At 36.8% G+C, this 27,719-nt stretch overlaps 1 protein-coding gene across 3 annotated transcripts in view; it reads left to right on the top strand.

Moving 5' to 3' along the window:
- Positions 1–27,519, top strand: part of ZNF277 (zinc finger protein 277) — a 138,227-nt gene extending 110,708 nt beyond the window's left edge. For all 3 annotated transcript variants that reach the window (XM_003921079.3, XM_074379207.1, XM_074379208.1), the window contains exons 5-12: positions 1,096–1,187; positions 11,084–11,194; positions 13,149–13,281; positions 19,213–19,280; positions 20,828–20,924; positions 22,926–22,968; positions 23,943–24,117; positions 25,645–27,519. In XM_003921079.3, the coding sequence (XP_003921128.1) occupies positions 1,096–1,187; positions 11,084–11,194; positions 13,149–13,281; positions 19,213–19,280; positions 20,828–20,924; positions 22,926–22,968; positions 23,943–24,117; positions 25,645–25,831 (906 nt within the window). In that variant the 3' untranslated portion in view covers positions 25,832–27,519. The remainder of the gene's footprint in view (positions 1–1,095; positions 1,188–11,083; positions 11,195–13,148; positions 13,282–19,212; positions 19,281–20,827; positions 20,925–22,925; positions 22,969–23,942; positions 24,118–25,644) is intronic.
- Positions 27,520–27,719: the final 200 nt, after the last annotated feature.

The following is a 27,719-nucleotide window of genomic DNA, read 5'->3' as shown; positions in this document are numbered from 1 at the left end:
CAAACACTGCATTTTCTCACTCATAAGTGGAAGTTGAACAATGAGAACAGATGGACACAGGGAGGGGAACATCACACACTGGAGCCTGTCGGGGATTGGGGGGCTAGGGGAGGGATAGCATTAGGAGAAATACCTAATGTAGATGATGGGTTGATGGGTGCAGCAAACCACCATCTCACATGTATACCTGTGTAACAAACCTGCACATTCTGCAAATGTATCCCATAACTTAATATATAATAAAAAAGAAAATGAGAAAACTGAGGATTAAAGACATTAAATATCAATTATATGTGACAGCCATATTTCAAATCCAGATTTGCTCCATGTTTCAGAGCCTAAGCTCTTAACTGCTGTACTGTGGTCAGAAATGGTTGCATGGTAGAAGCAGGAATCAAGTAGAATCTTGATGAACAGATAAGATTTGTAAAAGTGAAAAAGCAAAAGGAAATAAAACGACCTCAGGAAAAATGACACATGGAACCACCTTGATTGTAGCAGGATATTACTAGAGCATTTTTTAAATTATTTGAGTTGAGGTGCAACAAATTAATTATGCATGAAAGTATTAAGAAAAATTCTAGATGGAAAAGTGATTGAAATCAGGGAGACCCCTTAGGAGACTTTATTTATAGTAACCCACAATGACTGAATAAAAACTGAAGGGTGACCTTGGGAATGGTGGAGAAAAGTTGTATCGAAAAATCAAGTGAATCAAGTGAAAAGTTGATCAGAATTTGTTTACAAATTAAACTGAGAATTAGGAAGAGGAGCAAATCAAAGATCTAACCACAGTTTTGCTTTTGGAAGAGGGTAAGGATGGGAGGACACTGGAAAAGACAGGGTAGCAAAGGATGGTAAGATCTTGTTGACTTTATTTTCCACGTAGCTGTTCAAGCAGAGTGTTCTGTAAGCATTTTGTGATACAGACTTGGAGTTTAATGAAAAAACAGTAATAGAGAAATTTGAAATGTTGGCAACTTTTATATACTCCCTTTATGCTTCCAGCCTAGTTTCTTCCCATCCAGACTTAGACATTTTTTATTAGCCAACTGTGCATTAATATAATACCATAAATCTGTTTCTACTTTCCAGAAAGAAATTCTGGAACAACAGCAGCAAGAACGAAATGATACCAATTTTCATGGCATTTGTATGTTTTGCAATGAAGAATTCCTTGGAAACAGGTTTGCCATTATGCATCTTTAAAGTTTACTGTTTTTAATTTGAAAACTCATCAAAACATTCCTGTTCGTTATATAAATTAAGTTATATGTGTTGGCTCAGGACCCTTCTGTATATAAGCAGTACTTTAAAAAAAATACGCCCAACATCAAAGATGGACTGTAGTTGCTCTAAGCAGTGGAGGAGAATAAATTCTTAAAATGACAGAAGCAGATTTATGTTTGATATTGTAGGGCTTTTAAAATTAGCTGACCAGCAAGACTAGTAGTATGCAACAAACTACTGCAAATCCACCTCTGTATACTAACTTGTTTCCTCTAAGTCATTGCTAATTTTTCACTTTTGATTATTAAAAATAAAGACATAAAAAAGAAGTGGGGGCATTGGTGGTTCTATCGCCAGCCCTAGCTGGAACTCTGACTCTAGTGGGTTGCGTAGCTAGTGCCACAGTCTGAGATGAACCCTGAATGATCCAGCCCAGTGGAGGAAGGGCACAACCCACCACTAGAGGGGTGGGACTGGACTACATGTTTTAACAAAAAACACAGGAAGCCTACATAGCAAAGGGACACAGTATTCTTGACAACCCAGCAGTGCCTACAGGTCAGCGGAAGAGGCAGGCCTAATCTCCCAGCATAAACAAAAAAGACACAGGAAGCTTCCCTAGTAACCTGAAGGAGTCCCTAGAAACCCAGTAGCGCCCCCACAGGCAGACAAACGACCTCATCAAGCAGCTCTCTGACACCACAGCCAGGTAAATCCACAAAGATGGGAAAAAACCAGCTCAAAAAAGGTGAAACCATCAAAGACCAGAACACCTCTTCTCCTTCAAGGGATCACACTCCTCAACAACACAGGATCACAACTTGACCAAGAAGGAGTGCAAATAATTGATGGAAACAGGATTCAGAAGGTGGATAATAACAAACTTTTCAGAGCTAAAGGAACACATTCTAACTCAATGCAAATAAACCAAAAACCTTGAAAAAAGGTTAGACGAAATGCTAACTAGAATAACCAGCTTAGAGAAGAACATAAACGACTTGATGGAGTTGAAAAACACAGCACGAGAACTATGTGAAGCAAACACAAGTTTTAATAGCCAAATCGATTGAGCAGTAGAAAGGTTATCAGAGATTGAAGATCAACTTAATGAAATAAAAAGAGAAGGCAATACAGGAGAAAAAAGAGTGAAAAGAAATGAAAAAAGCCTCCAAGAAATATGGGATTATGTGAAAAAACCTAATCTACACTTGATCGTTGTACCTGAATATGACACAGAGAATGAATCCAAGCTGGAAAACACACTCCAGGATATTATCCAGGAGAACTTCCCAAACAAGGCAGTCCAAATTTCAAATTCAAGAAATACAGAGAAATCCACAAAGATATTCCTCAAGAAGAGCAACCCCAGGGCACATAATTGCCAGATTCACCAGGGTCGAAATAAAGGGAAAAATGCTAAGGGCAGCCAGAGAGTAAGGTCAGGTCACCCAAAGAGGGAAGCCAATCAGACTCAGCAGATCTCTCAGCAGAAACCCTACAAGCCAGAAGAAAGTGGGGGCCAATATTCAACATCCTTAAAGAAAAGAACTTTAAAACCAGAATCTCATATCCAGCCAAACTAAGCTTCACAAATGAAGAAGAAATAAAATGCTTTACGGACAAGCAATTATTGAGAGATTTTATCACCACCAGACCTGCCTTACAAGAGCTCCAGAAAGAAACACTAAGCATGGAAAGGAACAAGTACCAGTCACTGCAAAAGCAAACCAGTTGGCAAAGACCAAAAATGCAATTAAGAAAATGAGTCAACTAATGAGAAAGAAAACCAGCCAGTAACAAAATGGCAGGATCAAATTCACACATAACAATATTAACATTGAATGTAAATGGCCTAAATGCCCCAATCAAAAGACACAGACTGGCAAACTGGATAAAAAGTCAGAACCCATTGGTGTGCTGTATTCAAGAAACCCATCTCGCATACAAAGACAAACATAGACTCAAAATAAAGGGATGGAAGAAGATTTACCAAGCAAATGAAGAACAAAATAAAACAGGGGTTGCAATCCTAGTCTCTGATAAAATGGACTTCAAACCAACAAAGATCAAAAGAGACAAAGAAGGACATTACATAATGGTAGAAGGACCAATCCAACAGGAAGAGCTAACTATCCTAAATATATACGGTCCCACCACAGGAGCACCCAGATACATAAAGCAAGTTATTAATGACCTAAAATGAGATTTAGACTCCCACACAATAATAGTGGGTGACTTCAATACTCCACTGTCAATATTAGACAGATCAACAAGACAGAAAGTAACAAGTGTATCCAGGACTTGAATGCAGAGCTGGACCAAGCGGATCTAATAGACATATACAGAACACTCCATCCCAAATCCACAGAATATACATATTTCTCAGCACCACATTGCACTTAACTCTAAAATTGACCACATCATTGGAAACAAATCACTCCTCAGCAAATGCAAAAGAACAGAAATCACAGTAGTCTATCAGACCACAGTGCAATCAGACATAAAAATAGAAAGAAGGAGGTTAATAACAGATAAGGATAATAAGTACTTTATTGTTACCGTACATCTACGTTTTCTCCTCTCTTCCACACCATTCATTATTTGTTTTAACCTGTTTGTGTCTAAAGTATATCTTTTATAGACAGTTGGATGGATCATTTTTGATCCATTCTGCCAGTCTTCACCTTTTAATTGTGGTGCTTTATTCATTTTTGTTTAATGTAATTTAATAAGATCACGTTTACTTCTACAATTTTGCTATTTGTTTTCAATATGTTTTAGGTCTTTTCATTGTTATCCTTTATTGTTGCCTTTTTTGTGTGTTGAATAGGTATTTTCTAGTGTGTGGTTTTAGTTCCATTGTTTCTTGTACCATGGATTTTGAACTCTTTTTCTTAGTGGTTGCCCTGGGGATTGGAATTAACATTTTAATTGAAAATAATCTGGTTCAGATTAATAACTTAATTTCAATAATATGCAAAAACTTTGCTTCAGTGTAATTTGTTTCCTCCTTACTCCTTTGTGCTATTGTTGTCATACATATTATACCTTTATATATTATCAGCTCATGAACATTTTTTCTCAATACTGCTTTGTACAATTATCTTTCATATCAGATATGAGAAGAAAGGATTATAAAATGCAATTATACTGTATTTTATATTTACTTATGTAATTACCTTTACTGGTAATCTTTATTTTTTTATGTAGATTTGAGTTATTGTCTAGTGTCTCTTTCTTTTAACCTAAAGAACTTTCTTCAGTTTCTTGTTGGAGAGTTCTGCCAACAATGAATTCTTTCAGTTTCTGTTTATCTGGGAATGTCTTGATTTCCTTCATTTTTTTCCTTCCATCATTTTTTGAGTAACAGTTATGGGATATAGAATTCTTGATTGACAGTCTTTTTCCTTCAGCACTTTGAATATGGCATTCTACTGCCTTCTAGTTTTCATAATTTCTGGTGAGAAGTCAAATGGTAGTCTTATTAAGGATCACCTGCCTGTATGTAAAGAGTTGACTCTTTTCTTGCATCTTTTAAGACATTCACTTTGTCTTTGCCTGTCTTGATAAGGATGTCTTATCTCTTGGTAAGAATCAGTGAATTTGTAGATTGTTCAATTGAGATTTTCCAGTCTTCAGAATAGAAGACAAAACGAACAACAACAAAATAAATAAACAGCTACAGAGATCATCAATCAGATTCCTAACTGCCCCACCAGGATTTGTGTTGCTGGTTGTGTGTTTAGTGATTTTCTTGCATTAATTCTCTTGATTTGTTCTACTTGAAGTTTATTGGGTTTCTTAGATGTTAAAGATTATGTGTTTCCTCATATTTGAAAAGTTTTCAAACACTATTTCTTTAAATGTTGTTTCTGCCCTCTCTCTTTTTCTCTCTCTCTTTCTCTGTCTGTCTCTCTCTTTCTTCACTCACCTTTTGGAAATCCTATTATACGTATGTTGGTAAACTTGAGCTCAGTAGCTCTGTTTTTTTGTTTGTTTTTTCTTCTGTTTCTAAGACTGGAAAATTTCATTTGACCAATCTTCCAATTCACTGAGTCTTACTTCCAGTTTAAATCTTTTAAGCCCCTCTAGTCAGTTTTTCATTTCATTTACTGTGCTTTTCAAATCCAAAATTTCTATTTTTTTTTTTAATAATTTCTTGCTACTCTGGGCCAGTCTTCCTATGAGATATCTGTGCTCTGTCTATAGAGCAACATTTTTAAAAAATCAAATACTTAATAATTCATATCTTTTTTTGGTGTTGTTTCATAAGATATTTTCATAATTTCCTTTTATTCTTTAGACATGGTTTTCTTTAGTTCTCTTGAACATATTTATATTAGCTAACTTAAAGTCTGTGTCTACTGTGTCCAGCATCTGGCCTTTTCAGGGGTGATTTCTGTTTCTGCTTTCTTCCCCTGTGTGTATGGATGAAAGTTTCTTATTTCTTTGCATGTCTTGTAATTTTTTTGTTGAAAACTCAACATTTAAGTAATATAATGTGGTGACTCTGGAAATCGAATTTTTCCTCCACCCCACCAGGGTTTTTGTTACTTTTGTGTGTTTAGTGACTTTCTTGGACTAATTCCCCAAAGTATGTATTATTGCAAATGTGTGGCCACTGAAATCTCTTCACAGTTAGCTTAGTGTTCAGCTAATGGTCAGAGATTTCCTTAAATGCTTTAAACCATTATATCTTCTGCCCTTTACCAAGGGGCTCTGTATGTGAGTTGGAGCACACCTTCAACACTTCATCAGTTTACAGTTCTGCTTTAGTCTTTACTTCATGCTTGTGTAGAGTCTCAGGGTCGACCGGAGGTGATAGATTAGGATCTTCACAGGTTTTTCCAGGGCATACATAGACGGGCACATATATATTGCCTTCTAGTTTCCCCAGGAAAATGTCAACTTGTCAAAGTCCTCTATAGACACCTCATTACCCAAACACTCCTTTTAATGTGTTTGGGCTATTGTTTGCTGCAATTAGTATTGCCTTGGGCAGCTGTGATGTTACAAAATTGTTTCTGATCGTTTCTGGCAAATGCCCTAGTGGGGAGAATTTTTTCAGTGGGTGTACTGAATCATGTCAGAAAGACAAACTGTGAATGGGCCTTTTCCCATTACCTGCCATACAGGCTGAATAGTAACAGTTCTTATAACAGTTCTTTCAGAATGGCCCCCTCCAGTGGCTGTGAGGCTGCTCTTGTCAAGGCTGTTGTGGAGCTAAGGGGGGCAAATTAAAACATCACAAAGCTCACCATTCTTCCCACAGTTGACCCGTGTTTCCTAAATAAATGTTCCTTGAACTGTTGCTTGCCTCCTGTTAATTCCAGAGCCCTTAAAAAGTTGATTTTGACTGTTTTCACCAGTGCTACTGCTGCTTTAATAGAGGAGCAGATTTTCAGAGGTCCATGCCCCAAAGTTCCAAAACTGCTTCTCTCAAAGCTGTTTCTTTAATTTAATTCTGTTTGGCCAAATCACTTTATAAGTTTAGCAAAAACTGATTACATACTGTATGAAATCAGCAAAAAAAAAAAAAAAAAAAGATCAGAAATCACTATGTAGGGAAACATTTATTCCTAAAGAGGAAAGAATATTTGAAAGAGAAAAGTGCATGAAATAATATTTTAAGTAAAACTTCATTTCAGCCCAAAAGATATTATTTATTTATTTATAATTATTACATGCTTTTAAAGACCATTGTGAATGTGAAAAAATAGAATACCAGTGCTCCTTGATTTACAGTGGGGTTACATCTCAATAAAGCCATTGTACATTTAAAATATCATAAGTCACAAAAATGTTTAATATACCTAACCTACCTTAGGCATGCTTTGAACACTTACATTAGCCTATAGGTGGGCAAAATTGTCTAACACAAACCATATTTTATAATAAAATTTTGAATATCTCATGCAATTAAATTGAAAATAAAAAGCAAAATGGTTGTATGAGTACTCAAAGTGAGACCATCTATAAATTGGGGATTGTTTATAAATATGAAAAATGTAAGTTTATGTGAAACTTGTAATTTGAAGAAAAACTGTGTCATTAATAAAAAATAAGTTTATAAAGAAAGACATTAAAATAATAATTTAAACTGTTATGCATTTAATTTCCCAGAAATTAAAGCAAATTGACATTAGGGATTAATTTAAAAATTAAAGCAATAATTCAGCAATTTGAGGAATCATCTTCCTGATCAGGAATTGAAGGACTTCAAAATCTGACAAGCAGATCACACAAGGTGCCATCTCTACTTCAAAGCTTCAAAGATTTTCTTGGCCCTTTACCAACCAGCAACTGTGGCTAGAAGGGTGAAGCCTTCTGTCTCTTCTCACCTCAGACAACAGGCTGAATCAAGCTAATTTTGAATTAGCCAGCAAACCAATTAGGTACTTGTATTAGTCAGGGTTCTCCAGAGAAACAGGACCAATAGTATATATAGATATATAAGAGGATACTTATGGGGATTGGCCTGCACAATTATGGAGGCCAAGAAGTGCCACAATATGCTATCTGCAAATTGGAGATCCAAGAAAGGCAGGGGTAAATTCAGTCTGAGTCTAGAGGTCCAAGAACCAGGAACCTGAGTGTCTAGGAACAGGAGAATTTCCCAGCTCAACTATCTGGGCCCCCATGGCTTGGATGATGCCTCCCCTCATTGGTATGGGCTATCTTCTTTACTCAGTCTGCTGATTCAAATGCTAATCTCTTCCAGAAACATCCTCACAGACACATATAGATACACTGCTTTTACCAACTATCTTGGCATCCTTTAACCAGGTCAAGCTGACATATTAAATAAACGATCATAGTATAGGAGAGGACAGCCAGCCTCTTCTTGAGTCTGTTACCAGCTCCATCTGTACCTGGCTCCACTTTCGGAGCCTGGATATCAGCCTTGGAACCCTCGGTAGTCCTGGCTAAGACTAGGCCACTCCTAGGGGAACCTCCTGTGAAACCAGAAGACATCAGCAACCATCACATCACAGCATGGTACCAAATGAAGACTGTTAACCCCGCCAACCCTTTTCCTAGCACTGACTTTGCCTTCACTCAGTCCCCTTCCATCTCTTTGATGTCAGTCATAGAACCCTTGGGCAAACCTAGCTCAATTTTGGCCCACTGTGGTAGAACTGTCCTGGATCCAGAAGGTATTAGAGATGGTAGCAATTAGGTATGTAGCCAGGGTAGCCTCCCAACACTCCTATCTGCTTCAAGACAGCTGCTTGTTAGCCCTCATTCCCTCACTTTCAATAACTATATTCCTGGCTGAGAAGCCCCAAAAAAGTTCAGAGCAGTCTTTGTTCATACAGGCATGTTCTCAGTGGGGCAACAGAGCCTGGGATCATGGGGACCTTCCTAGTACACCTAGTACTAAGTGTACCTAGCAGATACATCAGTACCTCTTGAGCCAGCTACTGTATCTTGGTCCATTCCAAGCCTTGGGTATCAAGCCTGAAAGTACTGGGTAGACCTGTCAGGGTTGGATGCTCTTGGAGGAACACTTTGGAGTCAAGAAGTCCTGGCCTAGCTAAGCCTGGGAACAAGTTCTAACGGCTGTCAGCCAATTCCACCCACATCCCTCCCAGCAAGCTACTGGCTGGGGTCAAAAGCCTTACTGAACCAATCCTTAGATCCCAGAAACCACTATGCTTACCTGAACAGAGTCTTCAAGACTGGCAGAGCCTCCAAACTCATTTACCCCATGAGCCAACCACTGGCATCTCATCTCCTAACTCAGACTCGAGATGCCAGGTTCTTGGGCCCCAGAGAGGCTGAGAGCAGGATTAGGTTCCCATGAGTACATTGATTGTGACTCTTAATGGCAAGACATTTTGATCCTAGATAGCCTGGTGGTGAGGGAAACCTCCCAACCCACCCATACCCCTTGAATCAGATATTATTTCTGACAGCACCCAGGCACAATCTAGGGTCTGCATCTTTATCCTGGAAGTTCTAGGCAGATGTTAACTATGGCTCAGCCACTCTAGGAGAACCTCTCTGGATCCAGAGGCACTGTACTTTACCCCAACATGGCCTTGGGGGTAGAGGGAGCTTTCTAACCTCTGCCTGACACACACACACTCCCAACACACACACACACACACACTCCCAACACGCGCACGCACACACACACACACACACACACACACACACACACCCCTACACCCCTACCACACTGCCTGCAAGAGGCTCCCAGCTCTACTTTCACCTGAACTTTTCCACAGCCTGAGCCTCAGGTCTGGAACCCCTGAAAAGCTCTGTCGGGGATGCCCCTGGGAGAACCTTTGTGGGCCCAAAAGGCACTGTGAACTACCCTAACAAGTAGTTTTCATCAAACTTATCAGTAAGACAAATGAACATATTAACCACAAGATGAATAAATGTGTCTCCTACATAGTTTTTTTGTTTTTTGTTTTTTGTTTTTTTTTTTTGAGACGGAGTTTCACTCTTGTTACCCAGGCTGGAGTGCCATGACGCGATCTCGGCTCACCACAACCTCCGCCTCCTGGGTTCAGGCAATTCTCCTGCCTCAGCCTCCTGAGTAGCTGGGATTACAGGCACGTGCCACCATGCCCAGCTAATTTTTTGTATTTTTAGTAGAGACGGGATTTCACCATGTTGACCAGGATGGTCTCGATCTCTTGACCTCGTGATCCACCCGCCGCGGCCTCCCAAAGTGCTGGGATTACAGGCTTGAGCCACCGCGCCCGGCTTCCTACATAGTTTAAAAAAAAAAAAAAAAAAAAAAGTCAAACATTTTTATAGAAATGTTTGTTTTATTTCTTTATTTCACTTTCTCAAGGGGAAAAAAAACCACTAAAAACATTTTTGGGGGGCTAGGTAGGTATCTAAATAATCTAGATAAAACCACATAATATGTCGCTATACATAATCAGTCTCTCAATGGTCTATCAATGGTACTTTTACTGACCATGCATAGTCAGACTATCCATGGTACTTATACAGATATATCCAAAACGGCCACCTTTATTTTATGAACTAAAGTTGTGATAAAGACTCTGTAGAACGTATTATACACATATACTTTTTTTGCTGTGTAAAAGTTACATAATTACATTTGTCCTTTTCTGTATAAATTAATCAAGAAGTTAGTCATTGTGTTTGCAGGTTATCACAGCCCTTGCATGTAATTAGACCTGTTAACTGTGGGTTCCAGGTCATTGTCAAGTGATAGACTGGCTAAATGCCTGTGATCTTAGGTCATAGGTCATATTTACGTTAGGCAGTCGCTTCTTACTCTTCTCCATGATTAATTGGAAAAGTAAAAGAAACACAATTAATTTAATAGTTTAAAGCAGTGATCCCCAACCTTTTGGGCACCAGGGACAAGTTTCAGAATGAAAGTATTTTACCTCAGATAATCAGGCCCTAGATTTTCATAATGAGTACACAACTTAGATCCCTCTCATGCACAGTTTACAATAGGGTTTGTATTCCTATGAGAATCTAATGCCACCGCTGATCTGAGGCAGAGCCCAGGTGGTAATGCTCACTTGTCCGCTTCTCACCACTTTCTGTGTAGCCTGGTTCCTAACAGGCCATGGACTGATACTCCTGGTTTAAAGGACAGAACCTGATTCTTCTATGGAGTGTAGCCAAGCAATAAATAGTAGAACGAACTTTGACATCCCTTTACAGAACTAATGTGACTGTGTATACTTACATACTTTATAATGTTACTCTTTAATAGCTAAAATGTTTGTGTTAGTGTTTAGTACTTGCTTATACCTCTAATTAGTGTTTTTATTATGTGAATGCTATCAACCCAAATGTGCTCTTAGATGATTTGTGAATAATCCTAATTGCTCAAATTTCTTCCTAGATCTGTTCTTTTGAACCACATGGCCAGAGAACATGCTTTCAACATTGGATTGCCAGACAACATTGTAAACTGCAATGAATTTTTGTGTACATTACAGAAAAAGCTTGACAAGTAGGTACTGATTTATGAAACACTGCCTAAAGCTATTTTAATCTTGGACTCTGTTGCGAATTTTTTTTAATTTAATAGTCGGAGTAATTAAAGAAGTGGGAATTTCACATTTTCAAGGAGTTCATATTTTGTATGACAGTCCTTATTTTGTCTAAATCATATTGCCCTTTGGTGTTTTTTAAATTTTTCAAATATACTATGTCATATATACCAAACAATATACATATCATACAGCATATGCCATACAGGATATGAAGAATATACTCACTGTCTAGTCTATGAAATAGAACGTTGTTAATTCCTTTGAATCTCCCTGTGTGCTTTTCCTCATTAGATTTCCCCAGAAACCACTATTCTTAATTTTGGAATTGCAATTCCTTTACCTTTCACTGTAACTTGTCTATACTATATATTTAATAAGGTAAATATAATGTCAAATGATGGTATAGTATTTGATTTTGTGTGAAACATAGCATACTGTTTGTATTCTTCTGCCTTTTGGTTTTCATTCACATTTGTATATAATATAATACTCTATTTCTTCAAGGTCATATTCTAGCAACCTCGGCAATCATATCTAGAGCTTAGCCTGTTGAAAAAGGAAGAAAATTATTTAGATCAACAAAATGACTTTCAAAAATATAACCACTTTTCTTTCTAGGAAAGGGCCCAAGATTTTTTCTCTGAGAACCCCATTTTTTTTTAATTTAAGTAAAATACCAACAATTGTGATGCCTCAACCCACAACATTTATAGCAACAACATTAAAAGAAAAGACATAACAAGTGATACAGATTAATTATAAAAAATTCTTAAATTCTGATATCAACACTATGTTAAATTGAGTCCTGACTTCACCCTTTTGTTAAATGACTATTTATAAGACCAGATGTGTCTTCTAGCAAGATTAGCAATAATGAATATCTATAATCAGCTTATCATTTGTAAATTTTCTACTATAAAAGAATATACTACAAAAGGATATTCTTATACCCTGGAATATATTCTTTGGCATACGAAATTGATGAAAAGGTATTTAGTAGAGATAAAAACAAATTCAAAATTGAAACAGTAACAGATTGCAACCATTTGAGAGTTTCCCATGTAAAGGATACTAGACTCCATGTAGCTCCACAAAGTAGAACTCTCTACTTTTTGCTGAGTAGCAGTTTTAATACATGTTGTATCAATTGTCAAGCTTAGTATGAGGAAGACCTTTTGTTAATAATCTGCTCAAAACTGGTAATCACTGCTTCATTAGGCAATGAATGCCTAGTCAGTGAAAATATTCAAGCAGAAGGTATATGAGGATTATATGGTGGTAACAGCTACTATTTATCTTATTCACATACATGAATCAATATCTAGCACAGTTCAGGCACAGTAAGTGCTCAATAAATAAATGAATATATATATTAAATTGTCATTTAAAAATCTCTAAAATGTTGGTATTATCTTCAGTTTAGAAATCAGAAAATGGCAACGACAGGCAAGTAACTTTACCAAGTTGCACATCTAGCTGGCACTGGAGCAAGGAATTAAACCCTGCAGATCAGCTCACAAGATATCCCAAACCATGTATCAATTATTATATACAATGGGTGCAGTAAGTGCAAGTCATTATAATTATTTGAAGAACATACCTACCTACTTACTTTAGAATAGGTAATTCAGTTAGTGAAGAACCAAAACCATTTTTGGATGTTACCTATCTTTGTCACAGTTGTAACTAAATAGCCAAGTTGCCAACTTAGCTAACTACAAAATACTCCATAATATGCATGCTGCAAAGCCAAATGAGTAAAGTGAGGGGGGATTCTGACAAGGATGCTATATCCCATTTGAAGATTCTGTGTGACCTAAAGTGAATAAATACAAAACTCAATAATAATAAAGGATTACTGCAGCAACTATACAAGAGACTTGTTTATTAGTGTTTGTGTATTTCTTTTAGTTTGCAGTGCTTGTACTGTGAGAAGACCTTCAGGGACAAAAATACACTTAAAGATCATATGAGGAAAAAACAACATCGTAAGATTAATCCTAAGAACAGAGAATATGATCGATTTTATGTCATCAATTATTTGGTAAGCTTTTCTTTTCACAATTTAAAACTTGACTGCAGTACTGCAAACAGAATCTTTCTAAGGACCAACTAATATTTGAATAAGCAATTAACGCAAAGGTCAAAATGTAATTGAGGGATACATTCAAGTGGTGATTAGCTTTAAAATGGTTAGAGTATAAGACATTTCGTTTGATTTGTCTTTTATTTGATAGTGTTTATGTAGTAAAAATGTCATGTTTCTACAACTCATAGTCATCTTGACTGCCCCCCACCAAAATACAGCATTTGAATACCCCCATTTATCTAATACCTTTTATCCTGGGGCCAGAGACTCTTTTTTTGTTTGTTTTTCTATTTTTCTTGATACAGGGTCTAGCTCTGTTGCCCAGGCTGGAGTGCAGTGGCATGATCTCGGCTCACTACAACCTCTGCCTCCTGGGATCAAGCAATTCTCCTGCCTCAGCCTCCCCAGTAGCTGGGATTGTGAACACCACCACACCTGGCTAATTTTTATATTTTTAATAGAGACAGGGTTTCGCCATGTTGGCCAGACTTGTCTCGAACTCCTGACCTCTGGTGATCCACCCACCTTGGCCTCCCAAAGTGCTGGGATTATAGGTGTGAGCCACTGCACTTGGCCAGAGAGACTCCTATATTCTACTCAAAAAAAAAAAAAACAAAACCGTTGAGTACTGGATGTGGTAGGTGCTCTGCGAAATAATTCTTTAAAAACAGTCTCTTTGCTCTTTCCCTTTCACCCCTACAAAAGTGTGTATCTTCATCATTCTCTGCAGTCAGCTTTCTTTTAAGGGAAGTTTCAAGAAACCCAAACCATTTTACTGTGGAAGGAGATTTTTATTTGTTTGGCTTGTAGGGTAGACTAACCAGGTTACCATGCCAAGGATTTTAAATGCATTGAAAGTTCTCCTTGCCCAGAAAACTCAACGCCATTTGCTGGACTCTGTAGATTTCAAGAAAAAGCATTCAGATGGAGACAGTGGGAGATGTGGGAAAGGCATTTGGAAATATGGGAGGGGATTTTTGATAGACCACAATGACCGGGGGGTCTTCCTGGGCCTGCCTTCAATCTACTGAGTTTTTTAAAATATAATATATATGACAAAGGAGAGAAACTACTCATATAAAAGACACGGTTAAGTAACTCTCCAAAGGAATTAGAAGAAAAATTGAGAGTTCTGTTTTGAATGGGCATTTTTCTGAAGCAAATGGAAATTTTTTTTTCCTCTCAATATAAATGAATTAAAACCTAAACCCACTGGTCACAAAAGACTAATTGAATATAATCAGGCTTTATATCTGTTGGATAGATACAAGCATATCCTGAATTATTTTGGAAATCTCTGCTTTAGGGTAGAATTTTGTCTGTTCTAACTAATCCTTGTAGTGTTAAAATAAAATTCCCCTTGAGAAGCAAGTTTAACATGTGTTTGAAGATTGACTCTAAGAGGTTGCCATGGTTTTCTACAAATGTTTTACAACCCGCTAAAGGCAAATGTACCCTCTGAGCCCTTCAATCTTTTCTTGAAATCTCTTGGTCGTTACCTCCTAGAGCAAATGCTGCTTCAGGACCCAGCCCAATCTAATAGGGAGTGGACTTCAGTGCTAGCTCTAAGAAATATTCAGCTACAGCAGCAAGCTATGGGAGCAATTTAATAGTTCTTCCTTCTGTGGCTCTTTTAAAACTAATATTCAAGAGCTTGAGACTAGTGGAATATTATATAGCTGGAGGTTTTTACCTTTTAGAGGAGACTTCGAAGGATTTGCTCACTCTTACTCTGCCAGCACTTTTAGAAAGGTATGATACTTCATTTCCTGGTCATCAAGTAGGGTAGCTGTCAAAACTGAAATCATCTGCCAAGGCCAGCCATCTCTAGAGGAGCATGCTAGATTGTACCATTCACACAGGGCACAGATTTGATGTGGTGTGGATCACAGATGAAGAGAAGCATTTCAAGAGAAAGTAACGGCTTTAATAACATATAAAATGAAAATTAAATTACAACTTTAGTCTTACCAATAGAAGTCCTTTTTTTTTAACTAGCAGCTATTTGAATACCTATCTGCAGGCAGTATCCTAGGTGTTTATATTAAGTTATTGAATTTAAGTCACATTTCTATGACACAGGTATTATCATTAAGCCTCTTATAGGTAAGGAGACTGGGGCACAGAGAGGTTGAGTAAGTTTTCGAAGGTCGTATAGCTAGGACAAGTTACTTATCCTCTGTATCAGTCTCTTTCATTTTTACAATTGAGACAATACTAGTACCTATATCTTGTGCTTTGGGGTGGGTATTTTGGTCAGGTACTGGTTATGAGTTCATAATGATATATTCACCCACCCTTGCCTGTTCTCTTTTGTAATAAACTAAAAAGTGAGCCAAGGTCAACGTAAAGCTGACTTTAATCAGAACTTTAAGGCTATCCTCCACAATCTTAAGTCTTCCTAGCTTTCCAGTTCCTATTCCTATTCCCTATTTTTATTCCCTATTCCTATGTGGAATTTCCTGCTGAGGTAAATAATCAAAAACTGTAAGAATGATTAACAAAAAAGAAAACCTAAAATGTGTTACGATGCGTTAGCATTATTAAAATGATGTAAACACCTTTGAAAAGGAGTGAAGAAGCCTGTTGGCTTCACTGAAGGTATATACATGCCCTAAACTAGAGGGGTGCTTCCCAGAGCTACCAGCCTTAACAACATTTTAGGAATAGTTGAAGGAATATTGTTATACATTAAAAGCATAATAATATATAGAATGAGTGTGTAAAAAACTGTTCCAAATACTAACAGAGTATAGAGAAAAATAAAGGCCAGTGTCTTCTCAGTATCATTTTAGTATTATTTCAGACCTCATTAAAGAATAATATTCAATATGAAGAACATGAATATTAAATAACATGAAGAATAAATTCTAAAATTTTACTTAAACAATGAATAATGACAACATATTATTTAAAAAAAGAAGAAGAAAGATATTTTCTTGTTATCCCTCTATGAGAAAAGGCTGACATGAGTGTGGGTGAAAGATAGAATTGTTATTAGTAGTCAGTGTTTATACATCTAATTTTATTGACTTCATATATTCTACCTACATTTGAGTGCCTTCCAGGTACCAGATGCTAAAAGAGAAAGAAAAAATACTGTAGATAGAAAGGCTGATTTGAGTCACTACTTTCAAAGAGTTCAGTATGGATGACACCATGTAAGCACAATATTTTGAACCCTTTGTAATGGTATATAGAAAGTCAGCATTTGACCTTTCCTGTAGCAGATACGTGCAGTCACTGAGTCATTCACACACAGAGCTCCTCACCTTCACCTCAAACGTCGTAGACTCTGCCAGCACAGCAGTGATGGGAGCATCCAGGATATCCGTGGCAGGATACACTCTAATAGGTAGCGGAAGTAGGACAGCCAATGGACAGAGAGGCTGCTTTTGGCTTTCTGAGCTCAGCAAATTGACAAGTTTCACTTTCCTTCTTAGGTGAGATAATTTCTGTGCTTAATAATTTATATCAGTTTCTGAATAATAACAGACTTACAAAAACATTAACTCTTTTGCATAGTCTGAATTATCTGCTTCAAATTCTTGCTTTGTTTTCTCACAGACAAAAGAGTTCAGCAGGTAGTGAGGATGGGTCGGGGACAAGGTGCCAGTTAGTTTCACATTCAGAGAACCCTGCCTTAGAGAGCAGCAGACTGCTTAACATCATTGAGGCTTCAGCTACACATTCCTACCATGCTCCTGTTTCAAACCCTGAGTTTTCCTAAAGGGAATTGGTTTCGCCTTAATTTTTATCATTCTTTGATTTAAATCTTTTTATTCTTAAAGTACACAAAGCCACTTATTTAAAAAAAAAAAAAGTAGGCTTTTAACTGATTTTTCAGTTTTTTATAGTTCTCTCGTGAAATTATTTACACTTCAAACATTTCTCTTTCTGTTTTTGATGGAGTTTTGTGTAAGCACATGTAAAGTGAGTATGTATTAGGCAGAAGTGTGATGGGTGAAGGAGATCTTTTTTTTTTTTCATGTTTTTTTCCACCCTCTCATTGTTCGTGTGCCATCTGATGCAGGGATTTGAGGGGGTGTTTGAGCATCTTTACTCATATGCCTTCCAAACTTTGTTTTTTTACATTCTTTGCTTTCCTGACATGATTCATTAGAAGGCACAGTGTCTTAATTAGAGAGTTATGTGCTTTTTTTGGAGGGGGGAGGGACTTGTTTTTATAATAAGTCATATCTTTAACTGTACCAAAGCAGAGCACTCTAGGAAACTGGGCCACTGTCATGTGCAAATTGCTTATTTTCTAATATACTAATAAACATGGGCATTCATTTTCCTATCAAGTGGGATGAGTGGTTAATGCTGAATGGCCTAGATAAATCTCTACATATTGTACCAAACACTGAGGAACTTGCAAAATAATGCTTCAAGTTTAGAAGTTTAACAGTGGAAGATAATTTTTGTTACTTTTGGCTCAAAATATTCATTGATAAGCAACATTTGTCCTTATCATTTAGAATGATCAAATCACAGAAGGCCCATACTTCAATAATAGCTTGCAGCAATAAAAGCATGACCTTAAGTCCAAGTACAGAAAAACCAAGTAAGGCCTGAAAGATTTAATTCATTGCCGAACTTTCTAATAAGCATCCTGTTGGCAGTGTTGAGGCTGTTTTTGGTGTTCTGTAATGAGATTCAGACACTTCATAATGACTCTGGGAAGTACATTATAGAGTCCGAGTACATTATAGAGTACATTATAACCATCTCTAATGACATTATGATAGATCACTGTGTCTCTAAATGTATGCATCATTTAGCTGATAAGACAATGACAGCTTCAAAACCTCTCATTAAGTTGATGAATGATGGATTTTCTTTCTCCCCCCGAATCATAGTGGCACTCATAGTTCTTTGTTTTTAGCTAAATGAATACCTTTATTTGGAGGAAAAAAGGTTCATAATTGAGTGAATTTTGGTTGAATTTTTTCAAAAGAAGGATATTGACCAACAAAGCTATCTGTGCTTGTAGCATGTCAGGTGGGCTTGGTCCTAACCATAGTTTTGCTGCTTAAAAACATATCCATTCATGTTCCTACATCTCTTGTTGCAACACTGTCTGCTTTTGCATGGCACAATGGGAAGACTGGGAAGAAGACAGGACGAGAAGAGAGGTAGAAATGGCCCAAGGAAAACAAAAGAAATGGCTGGGCCAGAATAAATCGTTCCTACTCATCACTCCATAAAGTTTTGCTAACGCTATGACTAGGCTTGCCAGACATAGCCCCAGAAAAGTGGAACTTTTCCACTTTTGCTAAGGTATAAAAGAGATTTGAATAGGTACTAAAGCACCTACTCAAGCCTAGTACTATTTCTTTATAGATAGTAACTCACTCATTTAATCACCTTAAAAAAAACTTTTGAGGTAGAATCTCAGTTGACCTCAAATGTTATCTTTTTCTTTCTTTTTTAGTTCTAACAAATTGAGTTCAACTTTCTAATTCAACTAAAAAAATAATTTATAGTAATAGTACCCACTGTATGCCAGTCCCTGGAAATATAACAATGAACAAAGGCCATTAGAATCCCAGAGATTCTAATACACATTCAGGGTTGAGAAACACTGGTTCAAATTTAAGAGAAAAGAACTTGATTGAAAGGATATTGCTGTTCTCCAAAAAATTATCTTATTAAGGTTTCAACTTTGTATTGCTTTTGCACTGTCATTAAGTCAAAAAAATTGTTGAATCAAACCATTATAAGTTGGGGACTGTCTGTATATCCTATTTGTACTGTTTCAAAACCATTTGAACATAGGTGGTTTTTGTTTATTTTTTGGCTTTGATTTTTTTTCACACTTCTGCTTACCCTCTCCCTTCTCTTTCCTCCATTCTCTTTCATCCTATTGTTCTTCCTTCAAAGGAACTTGGAAAATCATGGGAAGAGGTTCAGTTGGAAGATGATCGGGAGTTGCTGGACCATCAGGAAGAGTAAGACTTGTTATTGCTGCTAATTAATTGCAATATTTCACGAGTAAGAAGACACTGCTTTAGTTTGGTTTAAATTATGAAGAAGGAATATAAAAAGAAAAAATATCTTCTCTGAGCCATGCATCCCTTCATGTAATGTGACAAAAACTTGAATTTGAAATAACTTTGACATAAAAATTCCTCAAGACACTGTTATTCCAATTAAATTAAAGCTATTAATTGAACATACAAATAATATATAATTCAGAGAAAAATACATTCCGAAGTGCTTTGCATGCTGAGTTGGTGCTTAGACCTTGAAGTGATATGATCTTTGACCTCTCCATGTTGCTGTCATTGGAATAGAGAATGTAAATGCATTGGAGTTAATCCTGTTCTGTGTTCAGGCCATTGAAGACTAACTTTAAACATTCACAGCTTCTTTGCTTGAAATTATAAGCTTGAGAAATGTTCTTTTCAACCTAAAACGATTCCTTATTTTTCACATTGTTTTCAGTCAAAGCTTTTTGGCCTTTTTTCTCTTCAGGATTTTGAATTATTATTATTTTAATAGTGAAGTAAAACCCAAAGGTAGAGAGCTGCCATTTGTTGAATTTTCTTGATGCGTAGAGAATCACAGAGAGTCTTCCAGACTGAAATGAAAACATCTTTCCCATTAAGATGTACTAGTTGGAATATTTAATGGGTGAATGTTGAAGTTTTAATGACACCAAAGGTTATAAATAGTAAGTCATGACCTGGGCCAGGAATAGCAACTTCCTTCTAGATGGATAGGATTAAGAAAAATGTTTCCTGTTTTCTAATAGGGAAGCTTCTATGTGAATTGGGTTAGGTTGATCTTGAGTCTTATCAGTGTTCGTTTCTGAGCTTGCCATTAGAAATTCTCTCATCTGAGTTTGAATGTGTCTCTCATCTCCACAGTCCTTCCCTTCTGGCAGTTTTCCTGATTTGGGAATGATAAGAAGTTGACAGTATTTCAAAAAGTAAATGCAAGGAGCAGGGAAAGTGGTAAAAGGGATCCGGTATCCTTTTTGAGTTCCCTATCTCCACCAGATTTAACGCTTGCCCAATTTAAAATGATCAGTATTTCCCTCGTGAAAGAGACATGGTTTGCCTTTTTAAAATACACTATTTGTCATGCAGAAACACATTCCTAGCATCACACCTCACAGCGTGCGCACTCAGTGGCTGTGGTTAATGAGAGAGGGCATCACATTTTCTGATATGTCTCCTTTGCAAATTAAACTTCATTGTCTCATGACAACATTCCTCTGACTCTAGACTGAGATAGCTATGCAGAAGAATGGCAAATAGGAGAAAATGGAGTGGCACCTGTTCACTATTTATATTAATTTCATGGTGCTGCTTTGAATTTCAAAAGCTATATCAGAGAATCATAATATGATGTGACAGTCTTTACCAAAATGTCAGAGTTGAAAGAGATTGGTAGGGTTTCTTAGGAGGGAGATAGTACTGCCAAGTCAGTATGTAGTATATTCTCTTAATGAAGGGAATCTCCATATTTTGTCTTTTCATTTTTAATCCAGTGACTGGTCTGACTGGGAAGAGCACCCTGCCTCTGCTGTCTGCTTATTTTGTGAAAAGCAAGCAGAAACAATTGAGAAATTGTATGTCCACATGGAGGTAAGATACCTGTATTTATTTGAAATTTGTTTTATTCTGACAGGAGGAAGCTAGTAATTGTTGTACCCTCATCTGCTTATATTTTAGTTTCTTGATCATTATTCCAAACAGAAGAGACAGGCTAGGGCTGTCAGGGAGAACCACGGCTCATGGCAATTTAGTTGGTACAGTTGACTTGACCTGAGTGAGCTGTTAGTGTGAGATTTCTCAGACCACTGATGCCATCTCACCTTTGAGATGCTTACAAGATCATTCTAGCTCGGAAGGTGGAACAGGTTCTGAATCTTTTTTCCAGTGCTTCTTGTGCTGGTGAATAGGAGAATAAAAAGGGAGAACATTACCATTTACAAAGCCCCTGGAGGAATGGGAAAAAGGAGGGTGGGTAGAGAGGGTCTAGGGCATGATCCTACAGTTCCTTCAGGTACCAGGATTTGGAAAGAAGAAAATAGGGAACTTTCTAGTGTGTGCTTTCCCTTCTAGATGACATTTTTATGTTAGAGTGAAGCTTGGAGCTAACAGTTCTAGACCTTTTTCACCCCAGCAGACCTGAGAGAGGACACACACACTACACATCTGATCCTTAGCTACGACAAGGGTGATAGGGAAAGGGAACATCTAATGATTCATGACAATATTGCAGCTTGTGGGCAGAGGGATGATTATAAGAGAAAAATGTTACTGGACAATTCTGATATCTCCACCTCTACTTCCTGCAGCCACCTCTGCCCATAGTGGACTATATTCTCCACTTTCACTCACTTTCACCTCATCTTCATTCAAAAATACTGTTCTTAGTTTAGTACAATGAGGACCTAGAAAGTGCTCAAAAGAACATAAGCATTTACCCCAATTTTAGTTTCTCTGAAACAGGTTCCCACTAATATGTGTGTATAATTTCCTGTGTTAGATTTAATTCATAATATCTTAATGTCTTTGTTTTGAAGGCAGCCTTAGTATGCCTATCCTATGTAGGGATTACCTTCTCAGCATCATTGACAGGGGTCCTCAACCTCTGCTTGGTCACTTTCAGTGATAACATATCACAAATTCCTAATCATCCTGCATATGGTGCTGCACTAAATGCCATCCCATTGAGTTAAATGATCTTTAACCTCTGTGAGATTGTAGGTTAAAACATTTACACAGACAGACAATTGCAGGTGTCAAACAAGCAAAAAAATAAGTCTGCATTGTGAAAATCAAAAGTAAGTATGATGTATGGGAAGGTGTGACTGAAGAGAAACTTTCAGGTTTAAACAGTATTTGACAGCAAAAAATGAAAAGCAGAATTTAGAAAAATTACCTATCTGCTTGTGGGGCAACAAACCTATATCCATAATTCTAGTCCAAAAGCACAGTACAATAGAACGTATCTTACCTATACTTTTATCCCACCGCAGAATGCATACATAGACTTCTACATTTTTAGAAGGCTGCAAAAATGCATACATTGTAAATTGTAAAAACTATAAACTATGAGCAATTACAATGTTTTTGTTTGAAATAGTCTCACTGTGTCACCCCCGCAGGAGTGCAGTGGCACGATTTCAGCTCACTGCAAACTCTGCCTGCTGGGTTCGAGCCATTCTCATGCCCCCGCCTTCTGAGTAGCTGGGATTATAGGCACCTGCCACCATTCCCAGCTAATTTTTGTGTTTTTAGTAGAGACAAGGTTTTGTCATATTGGTCAGGCTGGTCTTAAACTCCTGGCCTCAGGTGATCTGCCTGCCTCAGTCTTCCAAAATGCTGGTATTATAGGCATAAGCCACCACACCCGACCCAATTACAATATTTTAACTGAGTGACATGACTTGTTTGGACTATGCTTTAAAAAGAAGTTGGGTATGGAAGGAAGTAGTTAGAAAACTTCCAAAGCAGAAGATGCCAAACTCAGACTGAGTTTCTAAACTACTCAAACTCCTGTGAATAAGCTGTTTATAAATTTAGCCTGAAAGATTAAATAATTCATATGCTTACAGATGTATTCATTCCTTTTTTTAGGATGCACACGAATTTGATCTTCTCAAAATAAAGTCAGAACTTGGTAAGTTTGATTCGGAAGTTTTTTCTGTGATGCTTCGCTTTTTGTAAACCAACCTGTAAACGATGCCTATGTTCTGTAGCTGATTGGAGAGTGTACCACCAAAGTATGTCTCTCTATAGATGGCTTGACAGAACTCTCTGTGAAGCAGTGATGCTCAACCATAATAGTCAAATATGGTTTTTTATTTCATGTACTCCTTCTTCCTACATTTATGAGTGCTTCATATGAAATATGTTAGTGGTTAATAATATATCATAAACTGGAGGGCGCTAGTAGTATATGGATTTTTATGTCAAACTAGAGTTCAGATTCCAGCTCCAACACTTACTGGCTATAGGACATTGGGCCTCAGGTCAGAAAAAATGTTATGAGGAGTGAATGATAGGGTAAACACCTACTGCACTGTTGGGCAGTATAGCTAGGATTGTTTGTTATAGGTGTACCCAGTTGTATCATTCTCAGTATCACAACAATAGAAGGATTTGGGGCATTAAGACATGAATAAAGTACTGACTTGCTAATAGACCTAAGATAGTAAAAAGCTCACTTGTCACATCTCAGCTCAGTCACTGCTCTCCTAGGTCCTTGGATGTGTTACTTTGCTGCTTTTATAGACATGTATATACATTGTATATATAATTAGCCTAGTAGTCAAGAACATGGACTTTGCAGCTGACAGCTATTTATGTGACCTTAGGCAGTTTTCTAATGTGTAATGTAGGTATGATACTACTTATCTGATAGGGTTTTGTGAAGATTAAATGTATTAATACATGGAAAATGATTAGAATAGTGCCTAGCCCATAAGCCCTATGTAAGTATGGGCTGTTATTACTTGATATATGTTATGATTTATAATTGCACTACATCTTCAGGTTGGTTAATAAAGATAAGTGGCTCCTTTAAGAAATTATAACAGTGCCAAGAATGGGTCTGAGCAGTTGTCTGATGGTTCTGTATTCTGTCATTTTCAGGATTAAATTTCTATCAGCAAGTGAAACTGGTCAATTTTATTCGGAGGCAAGTTCACCAGTGCAGATGTTATGGCTGCCATGTGAAGTACAAATCCAAAGCAGACTTAAGAACTCATATGGAAGAAACTAAACACACTTCACTTCTCCCTGATAGAAAGACGTGGGATCAACTGGAGTACGTACTGCGAAACCACATGTGCACTTCTTTGCTCCAACTCTTTTATTTTGTCCCTTAATTTAATTTCTTTAAACTTACAGAAAAAAGGAATACATATTTATTATAAAAAGTATACATCAGTGTAGTGTGGGGAAAAACATACAAATCTTCAAAATGCTTATTTTTAGAATAATTCCCCTCTTACAAATGAAACCAAGTATTTTTCAGTATTTGTGGTGTGGAGATAGATACATGTGTAGAGAGGTGAAGTAGATACAGATTTTTAAATTATATTTTGTTAACAAACTATGGTAAATATTTTTCTATAGCCAGTATCCATCTGTTGTATCCTTTCCAATGGTTGCCAAATATCCCATTGTATGGATATAATCTGATCTGCTAGATACCTAGGCTGTAAGTATTAGGGTTGCCAGACTCCCTAGAAATAGGTTATACTTACAACTTATATAAGTAAAGTATAAATAATGTGAGTATAAATAATGATACAGTGAATATCTATATGTCTAAATTTTACCACACTTATCTAATTATTTCATTAAACTGAGCTCCTAGAAATAAAATTACCATGTCAGAGTTTGCACACTGCTAGGACTTTTGGTATATGTTTTGTATACTGGCACTTTAAAAACGTTAAGCAGCTGGTCATTTGTTGTTGGATTCCCAAGTATCCTTTGCCAGAACCTTCTGGACTGGTTCTCACATCATTCTGGATAACCTCAGTTGAGGGCTCCTATGAGAGGCTTTGGGTTTCTAGCTGCCCAGAGCTCCTTCTATTCTTAGGGACTTTTAAGTCAGGTCCCCCAGAACTTTAACCAGAATGTTCCAGTTTTTCTCCTTCAGAAAATCCCATACTTGTGAAGGTACTCTGTTCTTATAATACTTCTTATATAAATTAAAATCCTTAGTAGGATTCCAAAAGTAACTCCAAAGGGTGTTCCAAGAAGGAATCAGAATAACAAACTTTATAGTCCATAAATCTTTTCTTTTGTGATTACCTAGAAAGAAGGAACGAGTAATGATTAGGCTGAAAAACAAAACACAAGGGAGAACTTACTATTCTCAAGTATTAAGAATTTGTGTTTGAAAAAAATCACTATATTTGAACTTCGTTAACTTATAAGGAAGAACTAGAACTGACATCTTTCTCATTTCTTTGAGTAGATGTCATTTCTACTCAAAGGAATGAGAAAGATGTCATTTTGAGCTTCATATGAAGAGGTATATCCACCAACTAGAGCTACCCAATGCTGGAGTCAGCTGCCTTTGAAGATAGTGTGGTTCTTATCATGATAGATTATCAAGCAGCGGCTAAGTGGCCAGCAGGCAAGGATTTGGTAAGATTGATGTCAGCCAGTAAAAGTCAAAGTGAAAGCAACTCAGAAATTGTCTCCAATATAGCCTTTGCAAAATGCTATGAAATTGTTAGCAAGGAAACCTAGCAAAATTATAGTGAATGTGTACATTCAGCTGCCTGGACAGTGTTAGTTTGGTAATTTAATACTATTTATCTGTGGTTGTTTTCAGGTATTATTTTCCAACCTATGAAAATGACACTCTCCTGTGTACACTGTCTGACAGTGAAAGTGACCTGACAGCTCGAGAACAAAATGAAGATGTTCCCATCATCAGTGAAGATACATCTAAACTGTATGCTTTGAAACAAAACAGTATTTTGAACCAGTTGCTACTACAAGAGTGCTTGAAAAACTAGAAGAAACTACCACAGAAGCAATTTTTCTTGTTTTTCTCGTATGAGATAGACATGAAAGAATAATTTAAATTTGAACATCAGCAAAGGATTAGTCCTTCATGAAATAAACTTTTCAAAAATGAATGTTTTTTTCAAAAAATAAAGTAGAAAAATGCAGTTACTAAGAACTACATAAAAAATGAAGTAGGAAAATAAGATGAAGACTTTGTAATTTGACTGTAAAGTTTTATTGTGTGATCATCTTAAGTGATCTCATTTCATTAAACTCATAATTATCCATAGAAGGATATGCCAATTACAAAGAAATGAAATATTCAGATTATTTATAAACCTGATTTTTTCAATCAGTAGTTTCAGTTTCCTCCCCAAGGATCTTCATCCAACAAGTTGCAAAATTTGAATATCCTTTTTGTACTATATTGGGAGAGCTGTAAATGTGGTAACTAAAAGAAAAGCCACAGAAGAAAGAAGAAATGGTCAAAGACCTGGGTAATATGCAAATTGGCCATTATATTAGAAGAATCAAGCGCTGATTGTATTATCATTACTGCCTTCTGCCTAGGGTTGCCAGACTCCCTAGAAATAGACATCAAGCCAGTTAATTTCACTTTTCCCTGCAATGTGTATATCACTGACAGATAAATACTTTTTTGAAAACATAACCACAATACCATTATAACACCTAAAAAAATTAACATTAACTCAATATTGTCTGTTTTCAGTTTTCCCCACTTGTCTCAAAATGTATGTTTACAATATTATCCATTTCATTCTTGATAAATATTGTGTGCCTCCTGATAAGATGCACTGAGGACAGCAGAACATCATTTTTGTAGATTTATACCAAAAATGCATAACTTGTATATAATGAAGAAACAGTCAAATCCAAGTTTGAAGCTGGCCATGGTAGCTCATACCTGTTATCCCAGCACTTTTGGAAGCCACGGCAGACAGATCACCTGATGTCAGGAGTTCAAACCCTGTCCCTACCAAAAATACACAGACTAGCCGAGCATAGTGTCATGCACCTATAGTCCCAGCTACTCAGGAGGCTGAAACACAAGAATCTCTTGAACCCAGGAGTCAAAGATTGCAGTATGCCAAGATCATGTCACTGCACTCCAGCCTGGGCAACAGAGCAAAACTCTGTCTCAAGAAAAGGAAAAAAAAAAATCCAAGTTTGAAGGACATTCTACAAAATAATTGGCCTTTACTCTTCAAAAATCTTAAGATCATAAAAAAACAAAGACTGAAAAACTATTTCAGATTAAAGGTGGCTAAAGATAGCATAGCATGATCCTGGATTGGATGCTAGACCAAGGAAAAAACGTTTTTCCTTTGCTACAAAATACATTAGCAGGATAATTGGCAAAATTAGAATAAGATCTGTAGTAAATGTTATGGTAATCTTAATTTCCAAATTTTGATAACTGTACTGTGGTTATGTATGAGAATGTCTGTTTTCAGGAAATATTTATACACACTGAAGTATTTAGAGTTAAAGGAACAGTTTGTTTGCTATTTACTCCCAAGAAACTAACATGGATATATAGAGAATAGTAAAGTAGACATGGCAGGATGTTAACATTTAGGGAATCTAGGTAAAAAGTTTATGGAGATTCTTTGTACTATGGCAACTTTTCTGAAAGTCTGAAATTATTTCAAAAGTAAAGGTTTTTTAAAATGTCTTTTTGCAATTGGTTTGTTTCATCAGGTTCCAAGTGAGATCCATGAATTACATTTGGTTGGTGTGGTTCTTAAGGGTCTTATAATCTATAACGATTCACCCTTTTTTTCAAATGCCACTTATTTGTTAAAGCAATTGGATTATTTGTCTTTCTGGATTTAGATGATTGTGTCTTCTTTATATTATTTAACATGCTCCACT

This window comes from Saimiri boliviensis, chromosome 10 (assembly GCF_048565385.1).
Source record: "Saimiri boliviensis isolate mSaiBol1 chromosome 10, mSaiBol1.pri, whole genome shotgun sequence".
Taxonomy (NCBI): domain Eukaryota; kingdom Metazoa; phylum Chordata; class Mammalia; order Primates; family Cebidae; genus Saimiri; species Saimiri boliviensis.
The sequence above is the reverse complement of the archived record's forward strand: the minus strand, read 5'-3'. Positions and strand labels throughout refer to the sequence as shown.